General features: G+C 30.8%; 1 protein-coding gene across 1 annotated transcript; it reads right to left on the bottom strand.

Moving 5' to 3' along the window:
• Positions 1 to 2600: 2600 nt before the first annotated feature.
• On the bottom strand, positions 2601 to 6350 carry LOC125860750 (uncharacterized). Its single transcript, XM_049540770.1, has 3 exons — positions 5504 to 6350; positions 4134 to 4406; positions 2601 to 3159 (listed from the first exon to the last, which is right to left on the bottom strand). The coding sequence occupies exons 1-3, from the start codon at positions 6071 to 6073 to the stop codon at positions 2899 to 2901; spliced, it is 1104 nt and encodes a 367-aa protein (XP_049396727.1). The 5' UTR covers positions 6074 to 6350; the 3' UTR covers positions 2601 to 2898.
• Positions 6351 to 11209: the final 4859 nt, after the last annotated feature.

Raw genomic sequence — 11209 nt, 5'->3', positions numbered from 1 at the left:
TGACCATTTTCTTATCAGCATGGGAGTTGTCTTTCTATTATTCTTGTCAAATACACATTGAGGTTTTATTAAAAAAAAATAGAAAGTAATGATACGTTTTGTTTCATTGTGATGTTGTTTATTATCTTAGGATAGTGTACGATATGCATACTTTATGCACATTGAAAATTATTTATTTTTCTTTTGAAGTTACTAATCTTAATATTGTCATTCACACAGAGTTGGTGGCCACGAGAATTTTACAAAAAAAGTGTTGTACTCAACACTTTTTTATTATAGTGATTCAAGATTTCATGACAATATAATATTATTGTATACTTTCCAAAGTTCTTCTAAAACAAATTAATTTGATTGCACATAATTTTCACTTTCTTATTATAGTGATTCAAGATTTCATGACAATTTATTGACTACTTTTCTTAATTTCATCTAAAAAAAAATTAACTTAGGAGTGTTGTTCTCGCATTTTTCTATATTTACTGCATATTATGGTAAATGCTATAACTTGAAGTTTAAGTTAATTTCTTTAGATTTTGTAAGATATTTTGTAATGTTTTTTTAAAATTTATCAAGGCCATGTTAGATGTTGGCTTATGTTGATAATAAACTGGTTTGTGTTTTTTGCTATGCGTTACATGAAGTTAAAATGCAAGTCATTTATTTAACATTTCGGAGAAATATCAAGATTGTTTAAATGTAAAAAAAAAAAAGGTGAGTTTTTAGTTTTTGAATTCTACTTTTCAAAAGTTTTGATTTTATTTTCGGGTAAAAAAAGAAATGTATGTGAAGAATATCATTTTTAAAAAAAACGAAGGCACTATCCACTGATATTTTCCTTTTAACCCATTATTGTGCTATATTTTAACTAATTTCAATTAATTGTATATACGAAAAAAAATGACACCTGGATTTATTAAAGAGATCAACCAATTAACTAATGAAAATTCAATAAAAATATGCATATTTGTAAATGTAATCTAAAAAAATAAAATATATATAGATAATTTTATTTTTTATAAAAACTAAATTTATGAAAATATATATATCTACTCACTAATAGTTTGATGATTGTGTGAAGCGCGACTATATTCACTAATTAATAATAATGCCAAAACTATATATAATTAATGTGCATTTTTCGGGTCATTCCTCCGTCTCATATTACTTATCCACTTTTCTCTATATACATCTGTTAAAAAATCATAAATAAGATGGGCATTTTTATTAAGTTATCCTTAATTTTTTAATACGCTTTGTGCCTTTGTTTATGTGCTTATTCATGATCACCAATTCACCATCAATATACCAAGATTAACAATGGAGAAACTTTTTAAACTTTATGCAGGTGATCAATGTTATTTACGCTTTCAAAAAGAATTGCTTTAAAGACAGAATGATAAAAAAAAAAAATTATTATATTTTGGTTTAACAAACTTGACAAATGATTTAGCGTAATTTTTTTTTAATAATATAGACAAATAATATGAAACGGTGGAACAATTCTTGATTTTCCAAGAATCTTATAAAAATTGTAAAAGGTCCTAATTTCTATTTAAAAATAATACATCTCATTTATAATGATTGGTAAAATGCCATTTCCATCCTCTCCTAGGTTGGTACAATTTTTTTTTTGCTTAAAGCTGTCAAAAGGAGATCGAGAATAAATAAAGGTGAACATAAAGAGGACTTGAGTTATACTTGGTTGCTTGAAAAATAATTTAACTTATTATATTTATTTTTTTGAAAAAAATGTAGTGAGTAAATATGTTTAAGATCCTATCATTAATAGTGGTTAATAGGTGTGTCAAGTTAAAATTTGACAAGCAAAAAGGAACGGATGGAATATGACTAATGTAAAAATTAAAGTTGACTAATTAAATAATTCCGTCATAAAACAACTAGTCGTCTATAGAGGATTTAAGTTAGCCCAAAGTTCAATTTGAATTCAATGGATCGGAGTCCATTTTTTTGTTGAGTAGTTTTAGGTGGGGAAGTGATTCATTGTCGAAACTTTTGTCCCCATTTCATGTAATGATAACGATGATGCTTGCTCTGAATTTAACTGCAAACCAAACATGGCACAATGATGAACTTTATGCATGAAAAATTCAAATTACTACTTATTTTTATGTGTCAAAACTTCACATGGCAGGCTCCATATTATGATTTAGGATAATTACAGCGACCAACTCATCGGCTGTCTGTCTACTTTGACTCAAACTTCTTATTTCTTACCTCATGATATGTAATCTGAATTAACTCATAAGATATTTTGTCAAAATATTTTTAAGTTTTTTTCAATTTGATGTGTTATATATAGTCGGAAAAAAACAATTTTATTAGATACTAAAATAGTTTAAAAGAAGGAATAAAATAATTAAGTTCAGTAAAAATTGGATTGGATTGGGTCTTGACCCGTTGTATAACTTGTTTTCCATACTTCCATTAGAAGAGATAAGAGAGTTGTAAAGACGGGGAGATATTTCAATAGTGGAATTTCTGGAAAAAGAAGGCCATAAGCCAATTTCTGGCACATAATTTTAGAACAACTTGTTGAAAGTATCTGAGAATACCACTGAGTCTTAAAAAGATCAATGAGGTCAAGCAAAGTAGTAGTAATTTACTATTTCAACCAGCAGGAGGCCCTCAAGGCTAAATGATGAAAATAAAGCATGTACCGATTACATTAAGGATTTGATACTCTTCCAACAACATACTTATTGACCAACAACGAACCATTACAGAAAATTCGGAGTGTATGATCTATTTTTCCTGCCATATAGTTCTGTTAATTCACTCAACAGTAGAGCATTGTTGGTCTTTTGCTCTATCTAGTGCAATGCCTTTGTAAAAAACGCAAATGTAAAACCAAGGATACAAGAAAAAAATTCAGCTTAATCATCTTGAATCAAGCTTTTCAATTTCTTCCTGGTGCTTTCTCTCCGCTTCTTGGAGTTCTCTTTCAGCATCCTCTTCATCCTCCAAATCATCCCGATCTTCAAACTCTTTAGTTGCTGCCATTGCTTTAACAACAGGATCTCTTAGCTCAGCAATAAGACCACCACCAATCCTGTACTCTTCTTCATCACCAATCAGGAATAGGCGTTGGTCAGGTCCTGAGGCCATTGGTATATCTACTGCCAATAATTTCATATCATACTGCAGACCGAGAAGCAAAATAAAGTTAGCATAAGCATTGCTAGAATGAACAAGAAACCAGTTAAGATTATTCTGCATTGTTTATTTATTTATCTGATAGTGTAGCAACCAAATCTGGAAGCTTCAACTTCTGCAAAATCTCTTGTGAAAAAAAGTATATGTCAGTCATTTAGAGTTAGAAGCACTAAACTCTAGATGATCATTTGGCGAACTATATTATGGCCTCTGTTAGTCCAGAGTGAGAAAGGTGGGTAGGACTCTAAACAATCCAGCTCAAATTGATTACAAAACCAATTAAGCCAAACTTATGCTCACGACATGAATATTAAGCTTCATTATGTTACCATCTTTCCGGCAATAGGACATCGTGATACCTTCTTTTTTCGGTCCTTTTTTTTTATTTGCTGGATAGATGGAAACATAATGCTCGATAATACTAGATCAAAAACTTGACATCCTATATTCTATTGACATAATGCTCGATATGCTTGCAGGCTCAACATCTCATAGGCCGAATTCAAGCCACTACAAACTTGTCATGCCAGTTTAAACTTTTTAGCTACTACTTAAGTTAGAAACAAACTCAACTCAGATACCAAGTTAAGCTTTTTAAAATAGGATGGTCTCATTTAGCAGATTACATATTGCACAAGATTTTGATCTTGCCGCGATGTGCACTTCAACCAAATTTGCTCCCTCTCCCTATCACATGAATGTTTATCAACTTTGATCTTGTAATGTATTTATTGCTTATTTCTAGACTTCTCTAGTTCACGATGCTATAAAAACTATCCTTTTTAAAGCTTTATATTTTCTACTTAGGCAAGATTAGTAGGTAAAAAGGAAGTTACTAGAAGATGCAGTTTTGAACCTCATGACACGTGACAATGTTCAGATAGGATGAGGAAATTGCAACGGCACACAGTTTAGCTTCATCATATAGAACAAAAGAAGCAGCTGATTTGAAATCAAACCTGGCCTTGCTTATTCTTGACTTCAACACTTACTAAACCTTTCCTCTCAGAACCTCGTATTGGGAAAATCAGAAAACATCTTTTGCCCCTAAACCGTGGCTTGAAGTTCTTAAGGGTAATACCACCTCCTGACATCACATATGCTCTCAAGTCTGTTCCCGAGAGTGGAGCACCCATAACCTCAAGAATTCCAGCCTCTGTATTAAGTCTTCTCATTGCCATTCTGTACACCTTATCAGGATTGATGGTAAATCTTGAGCGAAGATACAAGCCCTAATATAACAAAGCAAAAGGTTTCTCAGCTATAATTGTAAGAAGTACAGAGCATGCTCGATCAGCAAGAGTTCAAAACATAGAAAGAAGACAGAAAACTGGGAAACTTTAATCATAGACCACCCACTGTTCAAAACACTAAAAAATTCCTTAAAGAGTTCCAAAATTATATATAGTCCCAATCCCCAAGCATGAAGGAGTTTGAGCTCCATATAATGTGCAAAAGTTTGAATGTTAACTTGGATTAACCATTTCGCAACTTTGAAGTTCATAGTCCAAATATCAGATTCTCAAAAAACCAATTATATGTGTAGCCTTTGATTTGTGAGGTTGACAAATTCCTATCAGCACTTAAATTCTATTACTATTACCTAACAAAAAGGTACATATTTGTGATTTTCTTAATATTTTATAAAGTAAGCATTTTACTAATAAGCATCAAGAGGATGCAAAGCAAAATACAAGTAAGATTAGCTCCGGTACTTGTTCATTAAGTTGTTAACTAAGACTCTTGGTGTAGAAATATTTGTGGTTTAATTATTGGGATGATCAGCAACTAGTCCTAATAGTTTCTGTATCATAACTACTGATTTTTTTTTTTAACTGGGTAATTTTGTATTATATCACAAGACAATACATGGGTTGTATTGAAACATTATATACAAGAGTACTCCTCACTTCACTTCTCTATGGTTAAATTGAATCTAGAACATCAATAATAGAGATAGTGTCATTTGAGTAAAACTGATTACACCAAAAAACTAAAAAGAGAATGCAGTTAAGTTGAACTTTCTGCACATTGTTCACTATGCTCTCAAAACATCTCGAGTTCCTCTCTTTACAGATAGCCCACCATATAGCAGTATCACAACTAATGGTTCCAAACCTCAAATTAACAGTTCTTCTTAAGGCACATTATGATATTAATACCAGCTAAGTCACAGTAAGGATGCAATTAGCATATGCAAAAGCTCAGCAAATACAACTCAAACAATGATGTAATTTCCAGAAAGACATGCTCATATATCTTATGCATCAACATAAAAGTACCGAGTTCAACTCAATCAACTACAAGCAGAAACTTGAGAAGAACTCACAGCAAATGCGACAATGGCGGAGGAAAGAGCAAGGAAGCCATACTTGGCCATGCCTTCAGACAATCCAATAAAAGTAGTAGCAATTCCAAATAGAATCCTCCAAAGCAAAATGCACACCATAATACCTGCTGCACCAAATAACACCATCGAATTCCTCTTCCAAAATGCCTCCATTTGCAAACCCACCGCACCCTTGTATCGCAAAGCCGTTTTCTTGGCAGCTTCAACCGGATTCTTCAACACATTTTTCCCCAAACCCAATCCGGAGCTCTTCAACGAGAAGTACCTAAACCCTAATAATTTCCTATTCCACAAGAAACTACCATCTGGGTCTAACTTCTTACTAGGGTTTTGCAAAACCCGCGGAAATGGGGAAGATGAAAAATGGGTTCTCTGGGAATTCAAAACCCATTGATTAACAGCAGGCTTTTCGATAATCTTGGAATGATTAGAAAGGAAATGAGATATACCACTATAAGTAACATTTGGGCTTGAAAATTGATGGGGTTTTGATAAAATGTAGTGATAAAAGTTACTCAAAACAAACTTTGAAGATGATGATTTCGACATTTCCAGTGCTGATACAACTGGGATAGATTTAGATTCACGTAAAGCACAAACTCAAGAACACAACACACACACACAGAGAAAAAGGAGTTGATCTGATCACAACAACAAGAAGATAATTCTTCACTAACTGAATATGAAAGTTGCTTGTTCGTGAAGCGCCTCGAGAGATTGTTTAGCTCTTCTCTTCAGGCGTTTCTGCAAAATCTTCCCGGTCAGCTGTGTTGTCTTCACCAGGGAACTTTTTGTTGGTTCTAATCGCACCCTTGAGAATGAAGGTTTGACGTTTCTTCCTCCTGTGATTGGATAAATTTCATTTCAGTCCTTAAAGAAATAAAATTATAAGTGATTGTTCGATCATGGACATTTTTATTTTTATTTTTTGTAGTTGAATTTCGAAAGATATATTTTTCGATAAAAGAATATAATTTCAAGTTGAAATTCTGCAAAAAAAAATTATTTTTACTAGAGAGAATAATATTTGATTATCAGTGTTTAAATATTTATGTGTTTTAAATCTTAATATTTCAATTTAATATTTATCTTATCTTATAAGAGAATCATAGGCATGTCTACGTGACACTCTTAGAATTCAGAAATTTACTTTTATGCTTTTCTTCGTACTTTTAGGTCTTTTACCCCTACTTTATTATTTGTACCTTTAAACTCATTTTTTCAACTATTGTGTCCATTCAGTTTGTTATAACCCTTCGATTGCGCCTCTTTTAGAACTACCTATAAAAACTATGCAAATCATACCCGTTGTTGAGTCTAGTATGACATCGATAGGAAGATAATGCAGCTAAATCGAGACTTGCTTCTGAGGCATTTCAAACTTTACTTGTTGTTGCCAATATGATCTTTTCTCTTGTTTCAGAGGTGGAGTTTGTTGCTATCGTAGATAAGATGACAGAATTGATAAAGCGAAATCCAATTCCCTAGCTCGGTTTGAAAGGAAAGAGGAACTGCAGCTCGATTTGAGATGAAATATGGCAATAGTCTTCTTCTTCGTGACAAATTTCATCCCTAATTTATGTAGAAGTTCGTCAATTCTTCGGAAGTCTACTTTGGATCTTCACCCAAAAAAATAAAGAAACAAAACTAGAATCTCTTTATAGTTTTTTTCTCCATTCAACATGTCAAAAGAAAAACCATTTCAACTGCTCAGTTCTTAAACAACTAATCACAACCATGACAATTTTTTTATTCGTAGCTACTTTTTTTTGTGGGTTTTTTCTTATGTCATCACTTTGTCCGACAACTTACGTCAGTGTTTTATTCAATATTCTTTAAAGTTTTATCTTTTACGAATTTAATTTGTATTGAATTACTTTTGTGTTTTTGGCTATGTAAACTTTTTAAACATTTTTGATTGACCGATATGGAATAAACACAATCCTTCAAAAAAGTTACAACTCTTTGAAAAAGTCACAACTCATCGTAAAAGTTACAATCTTTCAATGTGAAAAGTGTCTTCTTTTAATATATTTTATAATATAAATAAATATAGTATGAAATATTTTTTAGGATTTGGCCTAAGGCTTTTGTTATTAGTCTTTATCTAGCTTCTTTGGAAAAACCAATAAATCGGATCAATGGTCCATAAAGTTGATTAAAAAAATATAGCATGAAATATAGCATATGTACTAAATTGAGTGTTAAAAAGAATAAGAACAAAAAAACTTAGAATTTTTGTGGTTTAAAGATGTGAGAGAATCCCTCTATTTGTATACAACCTATATATATATATATATATATATATCACATATTTTTCACATATTGCTTTTTAACCTTTCACATTCTTTATTCAGAAAAAATTAAATGTTTCAGTTGCTACTTTTTAATTCTTTGTTAATGGTTAATACATGAAAAAATTGGAGAGTCTCAACTATTATAACTACTGCTACGTGTAACCTTTCTTGATTCTCCTATTGTTTTTATTCCTATACTTTTGCACAGCTGGTGCCCTCCATAATAATAAACATGTGATTTTGTTTGTTCAAAATTCTTTAGTTGTTCTTTTTTTTTTTTGTAAAAAATAATGTATTTCAAAAAAAATTCAGTTCTATAAATATGATTTAAAAAGTTTTTGAAAACTTAAAGAGATCCTTTTAGACAAAATTTTAGAAATAGCAAACATAATCATAATTGTGTTTCATAACTATAGTTTCGATAATTGCGCTCCATAAGATAGTCATGTTTGTTATGGAGGCTGTGGTTTGTATAATTTTGTTTGTTTATATATTTCGCTTATGAATATACAAATAAGGTAAGTATATACAAATTTTGTATTTATACATTTAGAAAATTTTCAGAACTCTGTTTGTATAATTCGTTTGCCAATATAAAAACATGGTAATTTATTATGAATTTTTCATAAATTGTATACAAATAGTTAGGGTAAGTATATACGAGATTCTGGATTTGTACAATCATGAACCAAATTATACAAGTTCTGAATTTATACAAATCAGACGAATTATACAAAATAGGCGAATTAGTGAATAACAAGAATTGAGAAAATTGTACCGCGAATTATAATTTTCTTAAACTAAAGCTATAGTACCTAATATAGGCTAAATGTTTTTTATTCTGCATAATTGTCCCATCTTTTTATGATTTACTAGCTCTAGAATAATCAAGGAACACATATTTGAGAATATGAGGGGCTAATATCTTTCACATGATAAATTTAATATGACATATTCGGGGTGTTTATGGACAATGATATTGAAGAGCAGGGAAAACTAGATGCTATTGGCTAAAGAATGGATAATAAGTCACCAAATTGGATATCTTATACTTTGAATGCACATATACATAACAGTAGAGAAAGTGATAATTAACTAATCTATGAAAAATCATTCAATATTGAGAAGCTAATTATATCAAAGAGTAAATATTATAATTGAAAATACGTAGAAGATAAAATTCATAATAAAGTAAGAAATTTACAATCTTTTAAGTTATTAATATATGTGACAATACTGAATTTCTAATATTCAAATATTAGAAAAATGATCATTCATAATCTTAATGAGGTCATGGTTTACCGCGTGAAGCGCGAGTAAGTTGTCTAGTATATATTTAAAGAGGATCCTCAACCTTGTGATGTGGCGCGACAACAAGCAAGGAATCCCTTTTAACTCAATCTAAATTTACTCATCCCATCCGCATCTGAAACTCAAAACAGAAACGACATCTTCTACTCTTTAGCTTCAAGCCCACTCTTTGAATTGTTCAAAATGAACAGTAACGACGTCTTCCCCTCTTCAGCCTCACACCCTCTCTTTGAATTTGTTTAAACGAACAGAAACTATGTTTTCCCCTCTTAAGCCCCAATAGACCTCAACATCATCTTTATTGATTTCTTTTGAACGCCCTCACACCCTCTCTTTAAAGTTGTTCAATACACCGTTGGAAATTTTTATGGCCTACACAATTCTCATGTCTTTGTTAAGGTTTTGCCCTGATTTTCTTTCCTTGTTTGAAGTTTATTTTTTTTTAAAGAAAAGCCAAAGTATTACCATAAATGCTTGAACTTTTTCTGACAGGAAAATATAATTTCCTTCCTTATTTGGTTTATTCTTTTCTTAGAGAAAAAGTTTGGAGATCTATAAATTGAAGATTCTTATTCTCAAAGTAGAACACAATAGAATCCACAATGAGTCGTTTAGAGAGTTTTGTTTATGGGGAGATTTTTCTCTCAACAGTTTTAATAGTTTCTTTTTATTAGTTTTTAATTATGTAGGCCAATTGGTCGTATCATATAATAATATTATGTCTTTTAGTATAGTTTTATTTGTCATCTGATTTATCGCCTTATGATTTGCAATTGTAAGCATCTGCATGACGCCCTATTCACCTTCATAACCCAACAAGTGGTATTAGAGCACATGGTTCAAAGATCAGATGATTCAATGATCCAATGCTTGAATGAGGTTGAAGACATGCTCAAGTGGTTTCAAATCAATTTGTAACTAATTTGATGTTAAAGAAGATTTTGTCCAGCTACATGTGGAGAAAAGATTAAAACCATATTTTCGACATTTCTGTTGCTGCATCTTTGAAAATAAAAATAAAATATTTTAAAATCATTTTTAACTCATTTATTTTAAACTTTATTTTTAACCATGACAAGCAGCACTGATGAAGAATATGTGAAGAACGAAGATATCATGTATGTGAAGAAGACGGATCAAGTTTTACCAAGAAAATCCAGCAAAAAGGGGAAATTTGTTAAGGTTTTGCCCTGATTTTCTTTCCTTGTTTGAAGTTTATTTTTTTTCCTTAAAGAAAAGTCAAAGTATTACCATAAATGCTTGAACTTTTTCTGAAGGAAAATATAATTTTCTTCTATATTTGGTTTTTTCTTTCCTTAGAAGAAAAGTTTGGAGATCTATAAATTAAAGATTCATATTCTCAAAGCAGAACACAATAGAATCCACAATGTAGTTGTTTAGATAGTTTTGTTTATGGAGATTTTTCTCTCAATAGTTTTAATAGTTTCTTTTTATTAGTTTTTAGTTATGTAGGTCAATTGATCCTATCATAAAATACTATTATGTCTTTTAGTATAGTTTTATTTGTCATCTAATTTATCGCCTTATGATTTGCAATTGTAAGCATCTGCATGACCCCTATTCACCTTCATAACCCAACAGTCTTGTATGTGCAACATATACCACTACGAATACCTACGACCAATCGAAGCTATTTACTACTCCTAACATATCATTTTAAATAAGTCAGTTTTACTATTTCATTTGGTTAAATTGTTTTTAAAAAATTGAGTCTTTTTATCCATTATTTTCAGTTTCAGGTACTTATCATCTCCCTCTTCTTTTTTTACACTTTGGGTGTGTTTGGTATGAAGGAAAATGTTTTCAATGGAAAACGTTTTCCTAGAAAATGTTTTCTTGGAAAATAAGTTGATTTTTGACTTATTTTCTCATGTTTGGTTGGTGAGTAGAAAATATTTTCCAAAAAAGATTTTTAGTGTTTGATTTATGAATGGAAAATGTTTTTGAAAAATTTATTTTATTTTTACTAGAGTAGAAAATAATTGTTGAAATTGAAAATATTTTTTAAAAATAAACTTAATTTTTTTTTAGGAATGGGGGCTGGTAGGGTTGGGGG

The sequence above is a fragment of the Solanum stenotomum genome, chromosome 3 (genome assembly GCF_019186545.1).
Source record: "Solanum stenotomum isolate F172 chromosome 3, ASM1918654v1, whole genome shotgun sequence".
NCBI classification, from domain to species: domain Eukaryota; kingdom Viridiplantae; phylum Streptophyta; class Magnoliopsida; order Solanales; family Solanaceae; genus Solanum; species Solanum stenotomum.
The sequence above is the reverse complement of the archived record's forward strand: the minus strand, read 5'-3'. Positions and strand labels throughout refer to the sequence as shown.